This window comes from Notolepis coatsorum, assembly GCF_963971535.1.
Source record: "Notolepis coatsorum genome assembly, chromosome: 12".
In the NCBI taxonomy this organism is placed as follows: domain Eukaryota; kingdom Metazoa; phylum Chordata; class Actinopteri; order Aulopiformes; family Paralepididae; genus Notolepis; species Notolepis coatsorum.
In genome coordinates this window covers 82695701-82723426 of record NC_140176.1, presented here as the reverse complement: position 1 = coordinate 82723426, position 27726 = coordinate 82695701, and the positions used below count along the sequence as shown (strand labels likewise).

General features: G+C 44.2%; 1 protein-coding gene across 1 annotated transcript in view; it reads left to right on the top strand.

The window, feature by feature from the left end:
* The window catches only part of cUnh8orf34 (chromosome Un C8orf34 homolog), a gene marked incomplete at both ends in the record, with an annotated part of 268122 nt that overhangs the window by 202414 nt on the left and 37982 nt on the right, over nucleotides 1-27726 (top strand). The window contains 2 exon segments of the mRNA XM_084325912.1: nucleotides 1245-1330; nucleotides 2165-2241. Coding sequence (XP_084182038.1) covers nucleotides 1245-1330; nucleotides 2165-2241 — 163 coding nt within the window.

The following is a 27726-nucleotide window of genomic DNA, read 5'->3' as shown; positions in this document are numbered from 1 at the left end:
ATGCAAGAACTAATGAGGCCTGATAGAAGCCACCGATTAACTCTCACTTAGGCTACTCAAGGCTCAGACCTAACAAAATCCCTCCAGAATGGCTTCTACTTGGCTTCCTAGTGACACGTTCAGTAACTATCCATCTGACTCTCAAATCCCCATTTTCTACCTAATTCTAAAAGTTAAATCGTTTGTATTCCTACACGCTTTAACATCTAACATCTAACTGACACATTCCTTTGATTTCATTTGAATAATGCACCTATTTCGGATTTCTTTCCACGAAGGGATGAGGAGATCTGACGAAGAGATAGGATCTCTACCCACAAGCTCTCGCCTTGGTACCGTTCCAGAGGCTGAAGCGAGAGATTAGGAAGAACCCACAGAGCAACTTCCTTTTTTTTGCCCTCTTATCATCTCAAAGTGAAAGAGACCCACCATCTGCTCAGGTTCTGACAATCTCTATCCTTCCTGTCTTGGTACGGTTCCCAGAGGCTGAAGATTAGAAACCCACAGTACAACTTCCTTTTTGTCCCCCTCTTATCATCTCCCAGTGAAATAGACCTAGCGTCTGCTCGGGTTCTGACAATCTAGGTACAGATATACAGTCGGAGAGGAAAATAAACCTGATTTCACAGGTAGCTCAAGCAGATCAGTTACCCCAGACTGTGGTTTTTGCGGTGGCCGCCCCTAGAAACAGATCAGCAGATTCAGTCACTAATCTTCCCTACTCTCCGTTGTCAACAACACTGCAGTTGTTGTTGTTGTTGTTGTTATAGTGTTGTTAAAGGGACACTAAAGCGACCAAATGAAGCAGATTTATTCTGCTCACAATCTCACACATATACCAAAACGACAAACCTGTCTTGTGCAAATTCGGTTGGTTTGAGAGTTATTGAGTTGAAGCGATGTCATTATGTCACGTGTTCCAGGAAGCGTTGCGTCACTAAAGCTGAAGCTAATGCTTGTCAGAATATGTGATATCACACATTCCAAATCTTTCCCTCAATGACTCAAATCAAATGAACCCTTTCACTACCACACTACAGAAGGTTAACCTTTCACTACCACACTACAGAAGGTTAACCTTTCACTACCACACTACAGACGGTTAGCACGGTATTTCACCCTTTGTGAGTGCTTTGTGAATAGCAAGGTTTGTTTTGGGGGCTATTTGCACAGATATTGCGTCAGAAAAAGCAGTGCAATCCCTTTGTAAATTGGCCCCTGTGTGTGTTGTGTGTTGTCTCTAGGCTGCAGGGGGACAGTCTGTCTCACACCAGAGCGGAAGACCAGCACAAGCCCTGCGTCACAGAGCCAGCCGTGCCTGACATCACCTGTGAGTTACCTGTCCGCCTGCTCCTCAACCAGACACACAGTCTGTCAACCAGACACACCGTCTGTCAACCAGACACTCCTTAACGATGAGATGAAAAGATGAATAATCTAAATCGAATCTAATATATAACAATAAAAAAAAAAAAAAAATAATAATAATAATAATAATAATAATAATACGAAATGCTAAAAGCTAAATATGCAAATATGCAATATATAATCTAATAATCCAATCATCTAAATCTTATCTAATATATAATCTAAAAATGCTAGTAAAATGCTAAATATATGATCAGATCTAATTCTTAATGTTGTGGGACCTTGGAGTCACTGAGGTTCTCTCTGACATTTGGGTCAGGAATGTGATATATTCATATTATGTAAGCTCAACAAAAAATTTCTATGTTTTTGTTTTGTTTTGTTTATTTAGACGGGTAGAAATGCTAAGTATCGGCATCTTTGGGTTCTTGAAAAGCGCTATATAAATCAAATTAATTATTATTATTATTATTATTATTATTATTATTATTATTATTATTATTATTATTATTATTATTATTATTATTATTATTATTATTATTATTATTATTATTATTATTATTATTATTATTATTATTATTATTATTATTATTATTATTATTATTATTATTATTATTATTATTATTATTATTATTATTATTATTATTATCAATTAATTGTTCTGTTAATTTTGTTCACTGGGATAAGAAAACTTTAACGTTCAATATTTCAAAACGTGTAATCCCAAATGCATGATGTGTGTGTGTTGTGTGCTCTCTCTCTCTCCATCTCCCTCTCGCTCTGTCATCTGGAGCAGGCCCGTTGCCCGGGGTGGACACCGCGCTGGCGGGACGGGGCCAGGAATGTGAGGCGGCGTCTCAGGTGTCAGCCCCTGTAAGTGTGTCCCCTCCCTGCATCCATCAGCAAGCAATCCAGATCACCTTACCTCCATCAATTACCATGTCGCTCTCTCCTCCTCAGCCCTCCATTGTTAAAACCACCTCAATCATCCTCTTATTGGGACAAGGAGCCGAGCCTGAAGTCATCCCTCATAATGGGGGGGCGTCTCAGCGCTCACAATAGTCGATCGAGGCGAACAAGTGATAGGCCTAATTAGGGATCGTCCCACTGTATCATTTCGCTGTCCTCTCGGGGCGCCTGTGCGATCTGAAAAGAATCAACGAAAAAGAATATCCAGCAACACAAACGGAAAAAAGGAGGCTATTTTAGACGTTTGATACATTAGGACCAGATAGTTACAGGGGTTATGGGAACGGGTGAGCTATTGTTCTATTGGTGGGATGGCGTGATATAGCTTCCCATGCTACAGGTCACCGAGTTGTGTGGGTGGTGTATAGCGAAGAAACAAATACACTGCAAAAAATAAATGCACCTTCATGTATTTTAAGCATAGGCGTCTGTCCGTGGGATGAGAATCACAATCGTTCTCATCCGTCTGAACTATTGGATGGTGTTTTTGAAATCGGGCAGGTTCTGCATTATTTGCTTGTTTTGAGAGATTTCTTGGAACAAGCTTGTTTTTATCTTGGAAACAAATTTTTATAAATTCCCACACACGTGAAAATATGATTGTAAGACTTGATAGAAGGTTGAATGACTTGTTTTAAGATGGGCATTTTTTATCTGTTTGCAGTGTTTACAGTACGTTAGTGCGTCCATTTGGTACAGACTCCCGAGCAGCGACAGGCAGACGACTCAACGTGCTGTTAATAAAGTGGTCGGCCAAGACGCCAATACCTCGGTCTAATTAACCAAAACCAGCCGGTATACCTTTTTATAATTATCCAAACCAATGTGTTTTCTTTTTTTTTACTGCTTTTTTACGGACAAAAAAGGAGGCGTGAAGGGAGCGGCATGTTGTGGCAGTGTGCGCAGCAGATGGAGAGGGGCTCCAGACTAACTGGCAGCCGTCTGCTCAGAAACCATACAGGGTTCAAACTGAACCTGTTGTCGGAAGTGTACCGCGGATTAGGTGAGGTGAGAATGGTCAAAATATGATGGGATGACGTTTCTCTTATTTATGACTGAATAAAGATATTTGACTGTATTTGGTTTTACCCGCAGGATTACAGTAGGATTCCACATACATGTATTATTATTTTCTTTTATAATACAATTGCCTTTTCATTCAAAAGGGTCTTAATCCAGTTTTTACCCCCACATTTTTATAATTCTGCTGCAAGGAAAATTTCTTTAAATTAACTTTATTTAATTACAAAATAAATAATAAAAAATTAAGTATATTTAACCACATAACGTGCACCGGGACGTATATGAAAGTCGCGGCACTTTGCGAGCGTCTAGCGGTTCGGGGCTGCATTTTTCGCCGAACATATAAATCTGTGCCTCAGTTCTCGAGTTACATGACAATATGTCAGGTGAGCGTCTTTTTACGCGCCCGCGCGTCAGATGACCACCCCTGACTCCCGACGCTCCAGAACTGCCGATCATCTGCTGATGGCGAAAATGATTGGTCAGCATTGTAGCCAATGAGTGTACCTTTCCAATGATATCCCACCAATAAGGGATCTAGGTGAAAGTTGACGAGCGAAAACCAGAAGTCAATCACACTTCAGAATGAACGGCCGTGGATGAGGAAATGGATTTGAGAGCTTTTCTTTTTTCGCACAGTTTACACGGATCTCTCTCTTTTTTTTATCTACTTTTTCTCCTCCTATTTTTCAGTATTTTTCTCCCATCCCAATTAAGTCGTTATGCCAATTTCCCCCCTCCCCTTCCTGGTCATTGCGTTAATAACTTCAGAATGTTATCTTTCAAAAGAGACCAGGCTCATGCATGTGCTATAAGCATAAAGTATAAAGCTAAGCTTTGCCAAAAAAGTATGCAGTCCTCAAGTTCAAGTAAAAAGAATTCCACTTTTCTGGGTGCCTGTTAAGAGGTTAAAAGAATATAAAAGTAGAACCTGTTTGGGCAACACATTTTATTGTAGTCATACTCTGTATGAGAAATTTATACTTGTCAATCTCGTACCAACACAGAGACCCAGCCTTTCAGCGAGCTGTTCCATACAGCTGTTTCATATTTGGGTATCACTGATGTCATATCCAAAACGTTGTTTCTCCAAAAAAGGCAGTTTTGTTTAGGAATCATTTTCAGATGTACTGTCTCCTTGAAGTTCGTAGCGTTTTGAATGGCTTTCATCAGTCACATGGCGGCCATTGTGCTCTTGGATGTCATTTCTCAGGATGGGATTCCTTTCCACCCTGTTCCCACCCAAGGAGCAAAATGGCCGCTCTGTGAATACGGTCAATGGGTCCTTAGGGTGCATGCAACTTGCCCACAACACAGAGCAACCGCAGAACCTTTTCAATCTAAGTAAAACATGAAGATTGGAGAGACTGATGCTTACAACCACCAGGGCTCACCTTTGGCTGGCTTTGTTATAGACCCCACACCATACCACTTCTCCCAGACACTACAAGTTGAGCCCTGTCTGGAAGACTAAAGAACAACAGATCTAATGTTTCCCATCTGGAGATGCTGAGTGTGAACATCTCCCGGCACCTACTGTAGCTAATGTGGTTGTTTTTCTGTTTAATTGCGTATTTTTAAGTCCTCTTCGAAAGGCGAATGTAATTTGTCTTCCTTGATAGTGTGTTAGTTTAACTGGTCCTTCGGGGGCCTGGAGGGCCGGAGAAATGGGGAAACAAAACCCACGAAACGAGTTGCGTCACTTCTTGGGACAAATATTGGTTGATGTCATACAGTAAGATATGCATCTCACTCTGTCCCCACAAACTATTTTCAATATTTTATTCAGTGATTAAGATGATGCAATGTGCTGCAACACTGACCTTCTCGTGTTAACTGAGATGTCTCTTAGCAGTTGGTGGACAGTTGTTTCTTTAGGCCACTTGTGGCACCAGTTCCTGGTGTTAGGGAAGGTGTGTAGGGACACCGTTCCTGGTGTTAGGGAAAGTGTGTAGGGACACCGTTTCTGGTGTTAGGGAAAGTGTGTAGGGACACCGTTTCTGGTGTTAGGGAAAGTGTGTAGGGACACCGTTTCTGGTGTTAGGGAAAGTGTGTAGGGACACCGTTTCTGGTGTTAGGGAAGGTATGTAGGGACACCGTTTCTGGTGTTAGGGAAAGTGTGTAGGGACACCGTTTCTGGTGTTAGGGAAGGTGTGTAGGGACACCGTTTCTGGTGTTAGGGAAGGTGTGTAGGGACACCGTTTCTGGTGTTAGGGAAAGTGTGTAGGGACACCGTTTCTGGTGTTAGGGAAAGTGTGTAGGGACACCGTTTCTGGTGTTAGGGAAAGTGTGTAGGGACACCGTTTCTGGTGTTAGGGAAAGGGTGCAGGGACACAGTCCTTGGTGTTAGGGAAAGTGTGTAGGGACACCGTCCTTGGTGTTAGGGAAAGTGTGTAGGGACACCGTCCTTGGTGTTAGGGAAAGTGTCTAGGGACACAGTCCTTGGTGTTAGGGAAAGTGTGTAGGGACACAGTCCTTGGTGTTAGGGAAAGTGTGTAGGGACACTGTCCTTGGTGTTAGGGAAAGTGTGTAGGGACACAGTCCTTGGTGTTAGGGAAAGTGTGTAGGGACACAGTCCTTGGTGTTAGGGAAAGTGTGTAGGGACACCGTCCTTGGTGTTAGGGAAAGTGTGTAGGGACACAGTCCTTGGTGTTAGGGAAAGTGTGTAGGGACACAGTCCTTGGTGTTAGGGAAAGTGTGTAGGGACACAGTCCTTGGTGTTAGGGAAAGTGTGTAGGGACACTGTCCTCGGTGTTAGGGAAAGTGTGTAGGGATATATTTCCTGGTGTTAGGGAAAGTGTGCAGGGACACAGTCCTTGGTGTTAGGGAAAGTGTGTAGGGACCGTTATTGGTGTTAGGGAAAGTGTGTAGGGATATATTTCCTGGTGTTAGGGAAAGTGTGTAGGGAGGACACAGCTGTCAAACAAAAAAATACAAAGTTGTTTTTTGTCAATAGGTGAATGGTGTCTTTTAATGTATATTGTCCTGCATTGAGCCGTAAAACATTTTGGGGATGTTGGAAAGTGCTGTAAACACTGTTAATGATTATCATTAGTTCAACAAGCCCAGCATCTATGCCAGCTCCTCTAGGTGATAATTGCCTAATAAAGGCAAAATACTTTCCTAAAGCAATAGCTGGAGCAATTTCCAGAGAATTCCTGTACCACGTTTCCTGCCGAAAGTGTCAAACCATACGTTTTCACCTCAAACCTTTGCTAGCGTTCGTCTGGGTGTTGCCATCATAAAGTCAGTATGGGGAAAATTGTAAAAATAGAAATAAGATAATTAGAGTGATGCAGTGCCACATTTATATGATTCCAGGCAGCGCTGTGATGGTGTATTTATTTTTCCAGGGGGTTTTGGCAGCGTTTCAGCAGATACACTGTGCGTTTTGTATTTGTTACCACCATTCTACAATCTGTGGCCCACACCTCTACGGTTGTACACACACGATTATGATCAGAACAAATCTCAGTGATTCAGGACGGAGCTGTGACCCTATAGAGCCGAGGTGACCCTAGAGCTGCTTTATTCTTGCCCAAAAAAACATATCATAAAAAGGTATTTAGATATTATACAGAATTTGTATGGATTGCATGTTTCGATGACATAGAAATGTAATTGATAGAATGGCTGTTTCCATTCAAAGCTACATTCTTCAGTGATCAACTCTCGTCATCGAATCTTTGATGATATTGTTGTGGAAATCAGTGTTGGTTTAGTGGCCACACAGAGTGCAGATGTGCTACTAAGGGTGTAACAATACACACACTTTTTTTTTTATCAAATCTTTTGAATTTTTTCCTTTTTTTACATGAAACAAGACAACACAATACAGTAACAATAATAATAAACAAGACATCAAAGGACAATAACAGCAATAATAATAATCATAATAATAATAACAACAATAATGACAAGATAAACAGGATAATGAAAATAAATTAGTTATAATATGAATTAAATCTATAAAGGAAGAAAAATAATACAAAAAAAAAATATATATATATATATATATATATATATGTACCATAAGGTGAGACTATCAGCCCCAGCATCGACAACCAAGATCACCGCCCCGTGAGGACCCCGAATCCGGCGCCCCGGCGAGCCAGAGCATAATTCCTCTTTAACACTTCGACTCACCGAGACACCGAACCAGGGGCCCCCACCAGCCCGAGACCGCGAACCCCAACCCCGCCCCAACGGGGCCCAAACTTCCCCACCCCATATCTATGGACACAAAATAGAAACAACAAAAAGCAAACTACAAACACAAGAATACACTTCCCAACAATACACACATTTTAAGATTCAATACAAATTTAGATTTGATTTGATTTCCAATTATATAGATTTTTATATATTTTATATATAATATATGGTATAATATATACTATATAATATAGGGCTGTCAATTACCCAAAACATGTTTTACGTGTTAATCGCATGATTAGCTTGCATTAGCGGATATACAATTTATTTATTTATTATAATCTTTTTTTAAATATACATACTGTAGAGGCTGCATCATAAAGAAATGCTTGACAAAATGGTTAGGGAAAGTAATCATAAGTATCGGTCACAGGCGGTTGAAAGGCGATCCATTTTGGGAATAAATGTGTTTTCTGATGTAACAATACTCTGTTGTCTTGTTAACATTACAAGGTTTTCAAATTAATTTAAAAAATGAATGTCTTAATACTGACATACTTTATTTTTGTATATAAAAAATATTCAGATCATTACATTACTGTGGAACTGGACTCATCAATTATGGTCATAGACGGATCTTCATGATCAATATAGGTTTAACGGTGAAACACACAGTACAATGTAGGTTAAATGAGCTTGCTGAGAGGAGTGCGCAGTGAGGGAGAGAAGCAGACACTGGCCTTAAGAGTAGAGAGGGCTGAGGGCTTGGCTCTCCCCAAAGTGTGAGATTTAAACTATTGTCTTGGGACAAACAAAAAGTATTCCTCCACATTACCATGTACTGATATCCTTGACCAAATAAACTCACGTGTCTGAGAAGAACCGTGTCACCTCGCCTCTCCTAGCTCAGAACACACCAGAGTCACTCAACATTACATGCAAAGAAACCATCAGCAAAGAATCATTACTGGTGTCTTTTTTTTATTTATTTAGTGAAAACCCATATGCAAAGTCTCAGATAAAGGCAAATAACTCACCTTCAGTGGACCCAAGCAACAAAGCATTTAATACAGGAGGATCACGCCATTGTGGTCTCGACAGCTCCATTAAATAGTGCCACTAATGCCGTTTTAAGAGAAAAATTCTGTGGGTCTGCAATTGATTGCTCGTAAATTGCATGCAGAGCACGCTCACACTTCATTCTTGATGCTGATTCTTTAAACATTAGCTTGTTTATTCCCTCCATTGAGAGTAACATTCCAGCTGAGGTGGGAGTAAGTCACACATGTGCAAGTCTTAACCATCAAGTCGCAAGCAAGTCTCAAGTCTTAACCATCAAGTCGCAAGAAAGTCTCTCAAGTCTTAACCATCAAGTCGCAAGAAAGTCTCAAATCTTAACCTCCAAGTCACAAGTCTCAAGTTTTAACCATCAAGTCGCTAGAAAGTCTCAAGTCTTAACCATCAAGTCACAAGAAAGTCTCAAGTCTTAACCATCAAGTCACAAGAAAGTCTCAAATATTAACCTCCAAGTCACAAGTCTCAAGTCCTAACCATCAAGTCGCAAGAAAGACTCAAATCTTAACCTCCAAGTCACAAGTCTCAAGTCTTAACCATCAAGTCGCAAGCAAATCTCTCAAGTCTTAACCATCAAGTCGCAAGAAAGTCTCAAGTCTTAACCATCAAGTCACAAGAAAGTCTCAAATCTTAACCTCCAAGTCACAAGTCTCAAGTCCTAACCATCAAGTCGCAAGAAAGTCTCAAGTCTTAACCATCAAGTCGCAAGCAAATCTCTCAAGTCTTAACCTTCAAGTCACAAGCAAGTCTAGTGTCTCAAGTCATTGTTCAGTCTGGTTAGGAGAAAATCAACACAGGTCTAGGAGAGGTGTCTAGTCCGACTCAAGTCCCCCCTCAGTATGAGTCTGGAGCAGAGACAGTATGAGTCTGGAGCAGAGACAGTATGAGTCTGGAGCAGAGACAGTATGAGTCTGGAGCAGAGACAGTATGTGAGTCTGGAGTAGAGACAGTATGTGAGTCTGGAGCAGAGACAGTATGAGTCTGGAGCAGAGACAGTGTGAGTCTGGAGCAGAGACAGTATGAGTCTGGAGCAGAGACAGTATGAGTCTGGAGCAGAGACAGTATGAGTCTGGAGCAGAGACAGTATGAGTCTGGAGCAGAGACAGTATGAGTCTGGAGCATACTGTATTACTGTAGACAGTACGTGTCTGGAGCATACTGTACTGTAGACAGCATGTCATACCAAATGTCTTTGCACAGTGTCTCAGTCAGACTCCAAATTGTGTTATTGTCAATATCCTGTTTGCTTTTTTGGCCTAGCTGACTCACTGGGTCTTGGGCCGGTGAGTCTGGGAGCCTGGCATACAGAACATGAAGTCCATTGGGAGGTTCTACTACCGTGAGCCAAGACAACGGGGTCTCATTAACGCACTGAGCGTCACACCTCCCATCCCATAATATATCCTCCCCCCAGCTACGCACACACTTGAACTCTTGAAGTGAACTCTTGATCACTTTTGGAAAACATTTCGTGTGTGTGCTTTTCCTGAATTTGTTATGGATATCTCTGCCTTTATAAACGACGTTGATGATTATGAGGTGAGGTATCGGAATAATCTAGACATTTGGAATCGATGATCTTTGTTATGCGTGCTCTCAAGATGTTGTTACCTCAGAAAACCCCCACAAATGCTATGTCTTAAAACTATTTTACACAAAAACAAGAGGAAAACAATCCAGATGTGTAGTAAGATGCCTCTCACATGGCATAGCCAATAAATCAGCCACTTGTTTTCGACCAACTGTTGAATCGCTCAGAGACACGCAAAAAGAAAATTCCTTTTTGTGGAGTTCATTCTTTCTCTGACTTGCTCTCTCTTCATTTCTCTCTCTCTCTCTCTCTCTCTCTCTCTCTCTCTCTCTCTCTCTCTCTCTCTCTCTCTCTCTCTCTCTCTCTCTCTCTCTTTCTCACCATCGATTCCCATAATTATCCTGACAACCACGGTTTGTGAATCTGTTCAACTGATGTTTCGGTGGTTGGCCTCCGGGCTTGTGTACTGGACGTGATCGTGGTCTGACTTGTGGTGTGCGGTGCTTCTTCTAGTGTGAGGGTGGCCTCCCAGCTGTCACACAGTACATCTAGACAGGTCCTGGGCCCTCATTCATCAACGTGTTCTACGCACAGATCTGTGCTTACCCTGTGCGTACGATCATTTCTAAGCAAAGAGTGGGATTCATCAATTTCGATTTGAACTTGACTCCGTGCTTACATCTACGCACAGGTCAGACCACACTTACCTGACGCCCAGTGGTAGAATATATTATTACAACAAGGAAATGAGCTTCTGTGCATAATAACACTGGCATGTTCTGTACGAACCGTAGTTCATTATAGTTCATTGTAAAATAGCAACAGTAGTGTAATTATGGTCAAAACCCTATAAATAGCATTTGGAATAATAGATCTTTCTCTCAGAATGAATGCAGCATGGTTTATATAGCGTTATCGGAATATACGGGGTGTAGGCTACTGACTGACTGCGCTCCGCGTAGCTTGATTGATTGATTGATTGAAAAGTTTATTAACAGATTGCAGAATGGGTACAGTACAGTACAGCTCAGTACATACAATTGTTAATTGGGGATGCAGACCAACTTTCGTCTTGTTTACATCAGGGTCCCCCATTTTCAATTCATCATAAATCATAAAGCTCAACTCGTTATTATTTTGCGCACAGACCGCCGAAACACGGGAACGTTTTGATTATATTTAAAAGGCTTTACGTTAAACGAAACAAGTGGAATTTCGAAGCTGTAAGCAGAATAAGTCATATGAATATAGTGTTCTTCCCCCTTTTTACTGTATAAGAAAGAATAGAAAACGCATTGCAATGACACCATGCAGATAGTGGACAGACTATGTATATGATGGGATTCAAGTTCGCGTTTTTGTTGCTCATAGGCATGCTGTCAGAGTATGATATCTTAATCAAACATTCTAGAACATTTGTCGTCACAGATCATGTCCTAATAGAACATAGGCTATGGCATGGATCGTGATATTGTGTGGACTGTAATTATTACTGTACCGGTACCACCCATTGTGACAACAGCCTTGTGAGTCCCGCACACAAACATGATGGAATTCAAGTTCATGTATTGAAAGGCATGCCTACATCATACATGCAGTGAGATTCATTGTTCTTGTATATGCTCTCTATTATTGTTTATATAGGCTACCCAATACTGACATCAAAATAGATTGTAGTATGCCTCTAGAAATCATATGCAGCAGGTAGAAAATTGACGGGAGATCCATCGCGATTTGGAATAGAATTGAGGAGAACTTTAATCCCTGGGTATCAATCAAACAACACAGGAAAAGGCAGTCATATTCCAGCGCGGTCTTTATTAGCCGACAACAAAATAGATGCCTCTAAAAATCATATAGCCAATCGAACACAACTAATAAAGGCATTCATATTACAGCACGGTTATAATGACACACAACCAACGCCAAACAGTGGTCAACGAACGGTCTTTATTAGTATTCTGAGCTGTCCAGGCAGAATTGCAGCAATGGTCTTAGGGAGCCGTTGATATCTGACATCACCGTTTACAAGTCCGCCTTTTATTATTTATCCCATAATACGCGATAGTGTCTTCTTGGTTCGACAGCAGTGAACAATCTTCGTGGAGTTTCTCAGGGTTCCGCTCGGGTCAGTCCATTATTTCACATCCCATGGGGGGTGTTTCCTCATTTTCATGACCATATATGGATAATCATGCACGAGCATTGACGGTAGAACAAAGTGGTATTCATCAACACGGAGGGGCATAGAGCCTGCGTACGCACCGTGTGATGAATCCCGACTTCCCTGTGCGTACACTAGTTCTACATTCCGTGCTTACGTGTGGAAATAGAAATGTTCTACGCACACTATTGATGAATGAGGGCCCAGGAGTCTAAATACTTAAAGGGGATTGCCGTTCTCTGCCATTACCATAGATTGTCCCTGCCATTACCATGGATTGTCCCTGACCTATTGTGAAAATTGACCTATTGTTTTTACAGAATGAGGGGTTGCCCCAAGGAAATTATGTGCATTGTGCCTTTTCTGCAGTTCAGCTGTGACAAGAACCCTCCCTCTTGAAATGAGCCAGTCAGAATTGCAGCCACTATCGCCCATCGTGCGCGTATGTGCGCGTGAAGATATCTTGATAAAATGCGTGTGTACAAGATGGCGGCTCACACATAAATCTTAATTTTTAACAAGATTGCTATACTATCGCTGGATCTTGACTCTTGAGTCATATTTGTCAGATCTGCAACGTCTGCCGGCCAAATCCTCCCCCCTGACGACTTTTCCATCACAGTCGAGAATGTAGCTGTGGCCGCATCCCCGATTGCCAAGAACCTTGGTGTCGTCCTTGATGACCAGTTGAACTTCTCCGTTCACATCGCAGCGACAACCAGAACCTGCAACTTCAGAAGGATCCACCCCTTCCTGACAAAAGAAGCCACCCAACTCCTCATCCAATCAACAGTCATCTCCCGCCTCGACTACTGCAACGCACTGCTCGCTGGCCTCCCGGCCACCGCCACCAAGCCTCTTCAACTCATTCAGAACACAGCAGCCCGCCTGATCTCCAACCCGCCTGATCTCCAACCTACTGAAGTCGGCCCATGTCACCTCACTTCTCAGGGACCTGCACTGGCTCCCCATTGCCGCACGAATCCACTTCAAGGCCCTCGACTTGGCATATCGTGTGGCGAAGGGAACATCTCCCGCCTACCTCCGATCAATGGCTTCTAACTACACACCCTCAAGACCCCTCCGCTCTGCATCTTCTGGCCGTCTCAGACCTACTCCTATCCAAGCTCTGGGAGGGTCATCAAGGAGAAGCCGCCTATTCTCGGTCCTTGCCCCACAATGGTGGATCAAACTTCCCACCACAGTTAGGACAGCCGAAACCCGTCCAATCTTTCGCTGTCGACTAAAGACGCACTTCTTCAATAAATATCTGAAATGAAAAAACCTTACTGTCATGCACTTGTCCTAATATACTAACCTACACTGTAGCACTCAACACTTTAATGAAGATTGTTACTCAGCTGATTGTACCCTTCCTGTTGACTTGTTGTAAAAAACGTGTATGTCGCTTTGGATAAAAAACAGAGAGGTATAGAGGCTGAATGAGAACAGGACTGAAACAGAGAGGTATAGAGCCTGCTAGAATGAGAACAGGACTGAAACAGAGAGGTATAGAGCCTGCTAGAATGAGAACAGGACTGAAACAGAGAGGTATAGAGCCTGCTAGAATGCATAATACAAGTGTTTTTCTTCAGCAAAACCTTTCAAAGCCATGTTTAGGGGACCTCAAAGACCTGTATTACCTCGTTGAAAAGGACTAAAATATGTCCCGTTTAAACAAATGTTATGTGCATAGATGTATATAAAGTGTATATGTTTGGTAGATCTAAGCCTCTTTCACACTGCCACCATATTGAAGAGGTGTGGAAATATACGGCATGAAACTTGAAGGTCGCCAGGCATCATAGGTAATTAACCCTGAAAACCATTGCACCTCTACGTTAGCTATAATGTTACTGTATCACTCTACTGCAAGACATTCAAATTTGCGCAGCAACCAGGAGCAAGTTATATTTCGTATTGCATCGCGTCCCGCTCTGAGCCTTACGAGATACTCCTATCTCCTGTGATACCTAATGTATCTCCCACGAATAAAAACACATGCACCCCACCTGTATGGGGCCCCGCCCCTTATGGTGGCACCGCCCATATAACCATGACCCTGGTCATGAAACACCCTTCCTCTATTTTCGTCCCAGCGTATTGGATGCGTGCACCATACGAGCTAGCGGAATGAAAAGATTAAGGAAGATTAATAATGTTGGAAGCTTACCGGAGGTTGCTGGCCCCTGGCATCTTCGACGCATGTTTTCGGCGACACGACGGGCCTGTGATGTTCCTCGTTTGATGACTGCACATCGAGGTTCAGCTGTACAAGGCTGGCTGTCGGGCCAGCTTGTACTCAGGTAGGCCCTGTGTCTTCAGGCATGGGTATTAGTGTTAGTAATGCTGGTTTGTTTTGTTAACACAACCATGTTGTGTGTTGGCGCCGGGGGCAGGATGGTTTGGTGAACGTTCTCTGCAGGGAACGGTTTCCAAGCTGTCTTGGGCGTGCTGCTAAAACATCTAAAGCTATGCTAACATGCTATCGCTACTGCCGCATGCTATTACTACTGCTAATTGCTATGCTGTTTTAATGTCTCCGCCGTGAGATGTTGTCACTCTCCCGCCTCTTGCCCGGTTCATCAATGAAGGTCAGTCGGTAGCTGTTGTGGGGTTTTTGAGTTCTATTTACCTTTTTCGGGTAAATAGGTTGACAACGGGGTAGGTCGTGGCTAGGTTCCTAGCCAGGTATTTTACCTTGTGTTCCGGCGGGGTTTGTTGAACGGTGTTCCCATCTGGGTTGGCGTCGGGTAGTGGGGCTATGGGTCCAGCCGACATGATAAACATGTTGCGTGTCTGTGCACAGGCAATTGTTGTCTTGGATCCCACATTGCCTGGCGTTAGGCTGCAGTAGTATAAGGGCAGGGCCGCCTGGGAGAAATGTGAGGCCCTGTGCGTTTTTAGACGCGAGGCCCCCCATCTCCTGGGGCGGCCCTGTGTAGGGGGCTATTGTTTCGTTTTGTCACTCTGCTATGAGAAGGTCTGTCTTGCTACAGCTTTCTCTCCTCTCAAACCATTCATACTGACGGTCAATCGGTATACTGGGGGAGTAGTGCGGGGGGGGGCTTTGTTTACCTTTTTTGGTAAATGGGCTAAACTAGGGCTGGTGTTCTGTTGTGAATATTTTGAATGAAGACGGGTCTGGTCCGTCTCCCCTTAACTTTGTGTGTATGGGTTTGCTCATTCTACAGTTTTTGTGGTTTAGCTCTTTTATTCATTTAACCTTTTCATGGTGCACACCACAGTGGAGGGTGCTGTTTGCAATCACCACTGGTGCTCCATGTTAACGTCAGTCCTTTGTTTTTGATATATTGAAACAATGCCCCGCCCGGCCGACACCTTGGGTGGGTCGGCCTGGCGAGTGGCTGGTGGGCTGTTAAGGCTTGTACCGCCACGGTATGGAATTGGCAACGATTAGAACTGTGTTCGAATTGGTGTTTTTTCTATTAAAAAAAATTGTGTCTGGTGGAGGGGCCTTGGGGCCAGCCGACGTCGACACATCGCGCGAGGTTGTTGACGTTATTAGCTTTGACCCAGCCGCAAGCTATAACCGCTCAGGGTTCCCCTCTCCGCAGGGGATTTTGGTCTTCTGCTGGAGCGCGGGCGGTATTGTCCTAGGCCCTACACCGCCTCACACCGCGCAGCCAGAAGAAGAGAGAGCACGGCCTCGTCAGCGGCGATGACGGGGCCCTCGACAGGCGGCCATGTTTTTCCCCCGCCAGAGGTATCCTGGGCGTTGATTCGACAGGTGTCCACAAGGCCGACAGCCTTGGCGGCCGAGGGATCGGCCATGTAGGATGGGTTCGGCTTGAACAAACAAGCCGTCACCGTCCTGCCGCGAGCAGCCCGCTCTCCGATCACTCCCTTCCCCAACACCAGCGGAAGAAGTGGGCTCTAAAAAAGTATGATTGTTTCCTTTGGCTGCGGGCCGCGTGCCTTCGTTGATGCGTGGGCGGCCCCCCTTTTCGCTTCTCATGGGGACAGGGGCTGACACCCAGTTGATGGCTGAGCCTGGGTCTGTCCGTGAGAATGTTGTGCTGTCAAGCGGCTCCCACACCTTGAACTGTGTTGGTTGAGCCTGGTGTTACGTCTGTCAACTTAAGTGTTGTCAGCAGGGGGGCTCGAAACCTTTTGAGGCACACAGTGCGGGCTTCCCCGGCCTCGCCTTCGCCAGGCCAGGTATCATGTTGGTGCTCCCACTCCTGAAATATTGGCAAGTGGTCGCAGCTCACATGGTTTGGGGTGGTAGTAATATCACTGCAGGGCTACGGTGTGTAGGAACCCATGGGGGCCTTACACCTTGCATGTCCGGCTGCAGAACAACTCCTTCAGCATGTTCTGGAGGGGTGTTCATTGGGGGGGCTTTTTTGATCGGAAGCCCCCCGTATCAGACAGGCCCTTTCTGTCGGGGTTCCCCCTTGGGTGCGATTGCCTCATGGGTGGTGTCAGGGCAGGTGTTCCGACACGGAACGCGCTCCTCGCACGGTTCCAGGGTTGTCTTCGCACAGCGGGGGGACCGGGCCAACTATCTACAGTTCCTGGCGGACCTGCGCCACGTGACGGCGGGTGCGTTGGGAGTGTCGTCACATATGACTACGGCAGTACCATATGTCGAGGTAGATGGAGAGAATGGTGAGGCGGGGACTTGTGTTTACACAACCCCACCCGTTTTCAGGTTTGGTACAGACCCTGTTGTCGGGGTCTCCAGCAGGGACAGCTCTGGTCGACGAGATCCAATCTCTGTGGACGAAGCAAGCCATCGTCGTGGCGTTCTCCTCCCGGTGTTCTCTGCCCGAGAAGTCGGGAGGGAGGGGTGTAAGACCCAGGCTGGACCTGTCCCATGGGAAGGTTCAGCATTTTTTGGATCGTCTCCTACCTGTTGAACACTGTCAGGTGGGGGTCTGGTTCTCCTCCATAGACCTGTAGGATGCGTATGCGCATCCCCGATCTTCCATCCTAGGGCTTACCTACGCTTCCTTTGCAGGGTTAGCGTATGAGTACCAGAGGCTGCCGTTCGGTTTTCTCTGGCTCCCCGCATCTTCACCAAGTGCGTGGAGGCCGCACTGGGGCCTCTGCGTCATCCGGGGTTACGGAGTGTTCTGCCCTGATGACGTTCTGGTCCTTCGCGGTCAAGGTGGATCGTCAGGTCTCGTACCAGGCAGGTCTCTACCAGCCTGGGGTTGCTGTAGACTGGATGTAGAGTATTCCTCTTCCCAGTCAACGGTTGGAGGGCTATGGGCATCCATCTCAGAGCGTGTTGTCAACACGCTCGGGAGGTTCCGTCCTAGGACGGTTACGGCGCTGTCTCACGTCGCGTTTTCACCGACGCCTCCCTCGCTGGTGATGCGTCGGCCAACGCAGTAGGGGGCAGCTGGCAAACCATGCTGCCCGGTCTGCGCTACGTTCAATGTGTTGGTGTTGAAAGCGGTCCTTCTGGTCCACAAATGGTGTTGATCAGGACGGACGATACGACGTCAGTGTCGTGTATCGACAGACAGGGAGGAGTACGCTCCCCCTGTCTGCACAAGGCGGCGGGCGGCTGGCTATGGGCGTCCTCCATCTGCGCGGCCTAAGGGCTCCCCACATCCCCGGCAGGGAGAATGTGGGTGCAGGTGTACTGTCGCGGGGCGGCCCTCATCCTGACGGGTGAGGATTGTGTCTGGACATGGCCAGGCAGGTCTGGGACCGATGCCGTGCCGCCAGGGATTCTTCCCCATACATCTGTTAGGTCAGTTGTTGGGACGGGTACGTTGAGGGGCGCAGGTTCTTGATCCTGATGGTGTTACCATCTGGAATGCGCATGCTCCCTCCACTGTCGCGCTTACGCGGGCAGATGACGTATGTTCCAAGTGTGGTGTAAGGCGGGGGGCCGGGACTCAGTCTCCTGCCCCCTGGATGCTGTCCTTAGTTACCTCCAGTCTCTCCTTGATAGACTGTCGGCTTCGACGGTGAGGGTATATGCAGCAGCTATATCCTCCTATCATGAGGGGTTTGAGGGGATGTCTTGTTCAGCCACCCTCTTGTGAAGCGTTTCCTGCTTGGCGCTCGACGCGTTAAGCCGGTGCAACGCTCCTTGGCTCCGACTTGGGATCTTCAATTGGTCCTCGGTCGGTTGTCCTTGGCCCCGTTTGAGCCGCTCGAGCGGGCGCCGTTGGGACAGCTGTCCTTCAGGACCGCGTTCCTTCTGGCTGTCACTTCCGCTAAACGCGTAGGTGAGCTCTGTGCTCTTTCGGTACGTCCAGAGTGCCTGTCTTTTCGGACCGATTGCGGTGTCACTCTGCGACCTAATCCTGCTTTCGTGCCTGAGAATATCCGGAGTTCCTTCCGCTCCCGGGATATTGTGGTTCAGGCGTTTCGTCCTCCTCCTCACACTAGTGAGTTAGATGCGGGCCTTCACCTGTCATGTCCAGTCCGTGCTTGGGGATTTACCTCAGCCGTACTCAGGATTTCAGGGTTACCGACCAGCTTTTTGTCTGTTACGGTGGGGCTTGTGCTGGTAAGGCACTGTCGGAGCAGCGCCTGTCCCATTGGTTGTGCGAGGGTGTTACCCTCTGCTACACGTTGGCTGGGCAGGATCCCCCTGGGGGCGTCAGGGCGCACTCCACTCGTGGGGTGGCTGCCTCTGCCGCTCTCCTGGGTGGGGCCTCGGTGGAGGCCATCTGTGCTGCAGCTTCATGGTCCTCCCCGGGCTCCTTTGTAAGGTTTTTCCTCATGGACATGACCGGGGGTTCTGTTTCCCAGGCAATTCTGGGGTCTGTGGCCTTTCCTGCTTCCCGTCCTTTGGTCGGGTAGCAGGAGTGTATGGGTTTGGGCCACAGTGTGTTGAGTCACACGTGGTTCCGCCTGTACGGTGTGTTCAAGGGGTTCTAGTTCCCTCTTGTTCGCATTCAGGTGGAGTTGACTGCGCCCCCCCTTCGTTAGGAAGGATGGGGTGACAGGGCTCCCCGCACCCCTTGATGTGGGCTTACGGGTCCTCAGGGGGTACATCTGTCGGGTCTCGCGCCCGCTCTTCCCCATTATCTCGTAAGGCTCAGAGCGGGACGCGATGCAATACGAAATATAACGATAGGTTATGTAGATAACCTAGTTATATTAGTATTGGCTAAGCGTCCCGCTCTGCGCGCCCTGAGTTCCCTCTTGAGGGATCTTTTCCTGGGACGGGTTTTGGCGAGGAAGGGTGTTTCATGACCAGGGTCATGGTTATATGGGCGGTGCCACCATAAGGGGCGGGGCCCCATACAGGTGGGGTGCATGTGTTTTTATTCGTGGGAGATACATTAGGTATCACAGGAGATAGGAGTATCTCGTAAGGCTCAGAGCGGGACGCTTAGCCAATACTAATATAACTAGGTTATCTACATAACCTATCGATAGTAGTAATAGTAAGCACAACCAACTAAGCGTGGAAGTTCAACATGTGGGGCTTGTAGTAGAGTGTTAGCGAAAGTAAAATTACTTTTGTGTCCTTTTTAAAGAATCCACATGTTATTCCTGTGACCCAGAACAGTTCAGTCAATATTTGTGAACATACACTATTGAAATCGGAGAGAGAACCCTTGACTTTGAGATGCTATTTGGTTTTGCCCCGTAGACACAGAATGGGTTGCTGACTGTATGGACCAATAGAATGGTTGTGTCAAATTAGATGTAAATTCTGGTTCGGACCCATTAGCAATACTTGTCAGTGCCCCTGGGCCCTATTCCCCGTACCTGGTTCAACTAAGTCGATCAAGAGTCCCATTATCCAGATTCAATTAACCCGATGTTTGAATCCGGGATTTTCCTGTTCCTCAAAGGTGGATTCAGTCTCGTTCATTTGAACCAGACTTGAGACTCAGGATAATTGCGCGCGCCCGCCTCAGCTGAAAAGACAGCAAGTGTCGATAGCAGAAATCCTGATTTTCTAACGGCATTGATTGATTGATTGATTTAAAACTATATTAACAGATTGCAGAATGGGTATAATGCAGTACGGCTCAATAGCCTCGCCGACAAGTTAAATGCATAATCTATAGGCTAATTTTAAATCCCTCATTACCCCAATCAATCAGATTATATTTCTTTAAACGTACCTGCTGGCTGTATAGGCTTATGGAATGAATAATCAAATGAGATCTTGCTAGCGAAAATAATTAGTTCAGCTCTTTCAGAATAACGATAAAAACAAGCCCAAATAGTATATCTAATTGATATGAATTATATCATGAGGATATCTGTATGTGCTTAGGTATTATGTACTATATAAATACATGGTTTACAAAGAGAGGCTTGGAGGAAGGCTTGCAGTTACACTATTAATCAGGTTTTAATCTGTTTCGGCCCTAATCCATACATGCATTGAATTGATTACAATTTGGTTTATACCAGTGACACCTCATGTTCATCATCAGATAACAGTGCTTGAAAAGATAAATGCATTTTCTCAAATTCATTCATCAAAAACGTCAAAGGCTCATTCAATTTATCAAGTCACGTCACGTCATCAAATCCATCAAACAGCGCATCTCCTCATATATTTTAATCCCAGTTACAATATCACAATAACGTGTGACACTGTCACAGTGATACAATTAAATACTCCACAGATTCAGATTCCTCATAATTCATATCCACAATCCACGCATAGACGCTTCAGCTTGAATGAAACGCATCCGGGTGCTCCGTTAAGCAAATACACAGCGAAGAATATTAAACTAATCAGAGCCAAACACCCGATAGGTTTCATTCATTAAAAATATCCCAGCGGGATTCACATTTGCAATGATCCGTTTAGTCCGTTATTAAAATAACTGTGTGTGTCGCGACTCGCGAGCGCCGTATCCGTATAAATATGACGTGCATTATATAGGACAAAGTAAATTCATAGGCTGAATATGATTTATTATCAGCGTTACTGTAGACCTATTATTTTACATTTCAAACGAAGCACAAAAACATAATTCAGAATGGCATAATGGGATCTAGACTGTGAGAAATATTTCAGGAAGGGAGCTGGGATTTCTTTGCGGGGGCGAAACCCTGCCCTCGACCAGGTTCAAACTTTTTGATCTGTTGTCATAGTGATTTAGACAATCGAGCGTCGGGGAATGGAAAGGTCTGGCTTAAGTCAAGCTATGCTGAAAATTATCCGGCTAACTCAGTTAGCCAGGTATGGGGAACGGGGCCCTGTTCATTGTCTTATGGAATAGCGCCAGATTTGACATGCATGTGACGTCATGGTACAAATAAAATAATACTGAAATTAATCAAATAATACTGGTGACAAAAAAAACTAACCAGAAGTAAAATAAATAATAATAATAATAATAATAATAATAATAATAATAATAATAATAATAATAATAATAATAATAATAATAATAATAATAATAATAATAATAATAATAATAATAATAATAATAATAATAATAATAATAATAATAATAATAATAATTGACTTGTGTGTGTGCATGCGTGTATGTCTGGCCATATTAGATTATAAGATACCACCCCAAGTGATTGGTAAAGCCTGAAGTCCTCTGTAATTTCCACACCAACCAAGCCATGTTTGAGGTCAATAATGGTATTTGCATGGTCTTAGCTGTGCATGTTGTGTGGAGGTTCAAAATTGAATCAAACTCCACTTAGAGGTCGGCTATTACTGTTGACCACACGTGCATAGCTGGCTGCACACATGCACATTGTAAAAGATCTGGACCTTAGTCCTCTCTCTCTCTCTCTCTCTCTCTCTCTCTCTCTCTCTCTCTCTCTCTCTCTCTCTCTCTCTCTCTCTCTCTCTCCCTATATCTCTATGTCTATCTCTCTCTCTCTCTCTCTCTCTCTCTCTCTCTCTCTCTCTCTCTCTCTCTCTCTCTCTCTCTCTCTCTCTCTCTCTGCCTTGTTGACTCAACATGGATTCAATTTCACCAGAAATGAGATCCATGTTTGTTAGTTGGACAGAAGCACCACCAAAGGGTCCCACCTCCCCTCCTCTCTCTCTCTCTCTCTCTCTCTGTTTCAAGGCGGTCTTTTTGGTTTAGCCGTAGCGGGAGAGGAATCTTACAACGTGTTTTTTTAAGCCACTTCAAACCTTTATTTATTCTCGAAAAGGACAATTGAGGTCACCCTCATTTTCAATGTTGTCGAGATTTACAGACATTTCAATGCATACATTTTTTATAATATAATAATAATAAATAATAACAACTCTAGCTATATACCACCCTTCACACATGGGCCGCAGCCCAAAGTGCCCCACAGCAAGTAGCACAATAGGAACATAGGCATAAAATAAGCATCGACAGAATAAAAACAATGTATACAATGCAGACATAAGAATAGAAAAGTTAGCAAACCCCAGAAACCTCTGTAGTTGTTTCCTGTTGTGAGGGGTAGGCCACTCAGTTACCCCTTGAACCTTGGCCGGATCCACCCTGAGTTGTCCCTTCTTCACAATGAAACCTAAGAAACTAACTGAGGAAGTATGAAAGTTACATTTCTCAGCTTCCACATAGCTGGAGGACCAGCTTCACATGTTGCACATGCTCCTGGGGGGAATGGAAGATCATTTAAATGTAATCCAGATACACAAAAACAAATCTATTCAGCATGTCACGCAACACATCATTGATTAATGCCTGGAAAACTGCTGGGGCATTGGTCAGTCCGAAAGGCATCATCAGGTACTCGAAGTGACCCAGCTGGGTGTTGAAGCCAGTCTTCCACTCATCCCCCTCTTGTATACGGACCAAGTGGTACGCATTGCACAGGTCCAGCTTGGTGAAGATGGTGGATTGGAGGGGGAAGCAGGGGATAGAACACAAACACTACACACACACACACACACACACACACACACACACACACACACACACACACACACACACACACACACACACACACACACACACACACACACACACACACACACACACACACACACACACACACACACACACACACACACACACACACACACACACACACACACACACACACACACACACACACACACACACACACACACACACACACACACACTAAAAACACAAAGGAACAAACTACAACCATCACAAATGTTTGGGGCAAACATATTATTGGCATAGATAAATCAACAGATACATTATAATTGTATACATATAACATATTTGACACCAAGAAAGCTTTGCTCCATGAAATCTTGAGTCCAAATTGTACATTATGTCCCCCAGGGGCTAGCCTCTGGCTGTTGGTTGCTACAAAGCTTTCTGAATTGTTTGAGATTAATGTGCCTCCTTCGCCCACTGTATTAGTTTTGAGTGACTTCTCAAGTGTGGGTCTGTCACTGATGAAAACACGAGAACTGACAGCAGCGAGGACGTTGGAATGTTATGCGCTGGAAACTGCCTCATCCGCTTGCTCTGCAAGCACATGGACTCTGATGCATTTGGACATTTGGATATTTGGAGCTTTCGACAGCTTGGTGTGCATGGGGCGCCGCGAAGGAGGTAACGGTTTGGAATGTGGAATAGTGTGGCTGTACGGTGGAAGTCCACTGTACGTTGAGATTGGGAGGGGGGGTTGTGGCTTGGACCCAAGGGGGTGGGGGTCGAGGGTGGGTGATCAGTGGAGTTACCCCCTATTTCTGTGTAGTAGTTTTCTTATCTTCTTATTCTTTTCCCTTTGCTAAAATTGTATGTTATTGTATGTTTATTGTTATAGCTTGTTTATTAAAAAAAATGATAAAAATTTACAAAAAGCTTTGATAATATTGTCATGGGAATCAGTGTTGGTTTAGTACAGAAGCCCTAAGAGGCCGTACATTCATACATTTTATTTGCGCCGTTTTCCCGTGATAACGAGAGAAAACGGACTTCGTTTTCCCGCGATGACGAGATAATTATCGCGTTATCACGAGAAAACAAATTAAATCGGATTAATTTATTTCAGGGGGGTACATCATATGACATACAGGTACACACAGTACTGTTACATTTGTGACATACAAGATATGCAAATATACAGTACTGTTAAACAGAGATCCTAACAGAAAATATACATACGATGGGGAGGAAACTGTACATGGAAAGGGTGGGAGGGGTTTGGACATACAGGGGGCCAGTTTCGCGTTGCAGCCTCCCGTAGCCAGGTGCTCTTTGAGAGCTCACTTTGATTGCACTTTGAGGCACATTAATGTGTATATATATTATCTGTAACAGCAAGGCATAAAGCTATTTCAGCCTGTGTCAGGCCTTGATTGAAGAGATATGTGACGCGGTGATCAATATCCTCCTGCTTAGCCCCTTTCGTGACTGTGATGCAAATAAAATGTATGAATGTACGGCCTCTTAGGGCTTCCGTAGTTTAGTGCACGAAGCTGACGTGTCTTCATTGCAAAGCATCGTTTGGATCGACATTCAGAAAGTTGATTATGTCAACATCTAGCAGTTGTGGTATTCCAACAGTCCTTGCATGAGACAATGCTCGTTTCCACAACAGCGTTATCGAAGTTCTATGGAAGCCATCTGTACCTATCCTGACATGTCAGACCCATGGAATCCGACGCAAGCTCGCTAGCTCTCCCCCGGGGTCTGAAACCCAACCGTTGAAAAATAACAAAGAAAGCCTTTAGGTCGAAAATGCTAATGTGTAAAGTCATGTTGATTACAGTCGTGGTGTGTCGGGGTCTTGTCTCTCGTCCTGCAATGAATTCCTGGTGACTGAATCACAATGAAGGATACTCTTTGTTTTTCTGTACTAGCAAGCAGCTCTCCACACTGTAAACAAGCCTTGTACATGGATCTAAAAAAACCACACACATTGACCCCAGTGTCGGGTTTGGTCGCGTTTAGGTCACTGGCTTTAACCTGCGGAGGCGTTTTGTTAAGTGATTCCGTTACCAGGAATGAATTTGCAGGGTGACAGACACGACTCGCCGGCTGCTGTGACAATTCAAAGCAGGGTTCGCACAAGGTCCTCGAAGTGCTTGATTTCTTTTACAAAAAAAAAGTCAAGGCCTGGACTTCCTTGAAAACAAGGTGCTTAATAAGTCCTTGAAATTCAAATAAACCAAGCTTCGTTCATCCATGATCAAATTGTTCTGAATCAAGAAATACATATTTTTTTTATCTAAAGTGTAACTGGTGTAACTGAAATAGGTTTTAAGCCATATATATTTTTCTTTTCTTTTTCTATAAAACCAGCATTTAAAAGTGAATTGTATCCTTTTAAATGCCGTTTTAAAATGAAAAATAGTGCTTGTAAAAGTACTTGAAAGTCATTGAATTTAATTTTGCAATGTCTGTAGGAACCCTGTCAAAGTGACTTTAAAGACGACCATTTCTCATGCTGGGGCTTTAAATGTAACGTTTGTAACGGGTTGATTTCAGACCCAATACATGTACCATGCACCACACGTGTGGGACAGGCTCTTTCTATCCATTGAAGATCTGTAGTCGGATACTGTAGCAGCAGTGGACCTCGCAGATGAAGAGAAAGTTCATGTTCATATAGACTGTACGATACAAAGTTTTAAAAGAAAAGTTACAGGTTTCCCAGAACAAACTCATCCAATTAACTCTAGGATTAGCCTCCAGAGCACATGTGGGCAAACAACACTTCCAGTTGCTGGGCTGGCTCCCTCTGGAAGCCAGGTCCGTTCAACTTCAGCTCAATATAGTTCACAACATGTATAACAATAGGGCCCCCAATTATCTTACAAATTATTTTCAGTGGAATAGGGACATGCATACCCAGAACACCAGAGCCAGCATTGCCGACCTGTGTATTCCAAGGTTCAAAACGAATATGTGCCAAATGAAATTCTGGGGAGCCACACATTGGAATTTGCTACCTTCACAGCTAAAATGCATTAGTAGCCGACACAATTTTAAGAAAAAAGTAAAATCATGGCTCCTCGACAATGTTAAAAACTAGATTTTAAAATGTATGAAAATGTTGTCTTGATACATTGTTGTCTGTGGCTACGTTTGTACTGCACTTAAAATTGACATGTCTATGTAGTCATATTGTTATTTGTGGTCATGTTTTGTTTTGCTTATCTGTCTGAGACCAAGGACCACAATGGAAATAAGTCTTGACCTTTTTGTGTTTCATCATTGATGTTTTCTGGAATCTTGAATTTTTTTTAAATGTCAAATAAAATAAAATCATACCACCACACGGGTGGGACAGGCTCTTTCTATCCATTGAAGATCTGTAGTCGGATAGCAGCGGTGGACCTCACTGATGAAGACTTAAATAAAATACAGCTTACTCAAAATAGACCTGCAAGACTTGCATTGCATAGCTCAATTAGTCAAGTCAAGAGTTTTATTTGTCACGGCATACAAGTATGAAATGCTTGTATACAACAATAGAAACAGTGTTGAAAAAATGCACAAGGAACTGTCATGGATGAGAGTCAATGAGAGACTAGTGTGTAGTCTTATTTTGTTTATGAGAAATATTTATACTTTACATAAACCTGTGTGCCTCTTTTCACAGCTGGTGCTTACTAGTGATGGTCATGGCTATGGCACTAGACAAGCCTTGAGGGGTCGGTTCGCCCTGCCGAGACCCAGAACTGAAGCCTTAAAGAAAACTGTAATGTACAGGGCAATGTCCTACTGGAATAGACTTCCACAATATTTGGTTTCAATTACCAGTAAGGTGGGATTCAAGAGGAGACTAAGAGGGGCTGTAATGATTGATTTGGGTTGGGTCTAATCTGTGTCTCGTTGGGTTATGTGTTGATTTGGAATGTCTTTGTCTAGTGGTTATGAGGAGTATTAGAGTATTAGTGTATGGGATTTTTCCGTTTGTTGTTTTATTGATATTTGTTGTTTTATTGATATTTGATTTGTTCTATATGTTTGTATATTTGTTATTGTTATATTTGTTTGTATGTTTGTATATTTTTTGGTGTTTTATTGATATTTGTTTTGTTTTTATGTTGTTTTATTGATTATTCTTGTTTGATTTTTATATGTTTGTATCCAGACCCCAGGAAGAATAGTCGCTGCTGAGGCAGTGACTAATGGGGATCTGAAATAAAGAAAAAAACGTTCATGTTCATATATAGACTGTACAATACATACTGTTCTACACTCATCTTAGCACCATGGTGACCACACCGTTCTTCATCTTACAATGGAACGAAGACAATGGTAATAATGAATGAACCTGGTCCAAGACCTCAGTCTCTTAGCGAGGCCATATAGTTAACACATGGATGTCGTGAGATGAAAAATTCCTTTGGTGTGCCTTGAGATCTGTTAGCATCTCTGTTTGCCATAACCTCAGAGCTGTGAAGACCAATAACAGAGAGAGAGAGAGAGAGAGAGAGAGAGAGAGAGAGAGAGAGAGAGAGAGAGAGAGAGAGAGAGAGAGAGAGAGAGAGAGAGAGAGAGAGAGAGAGAGGGAGAGGGAGAGGGAGAGAGAGATGATGTCATGCAGTAGGATCGGGGGAGACACCACCATA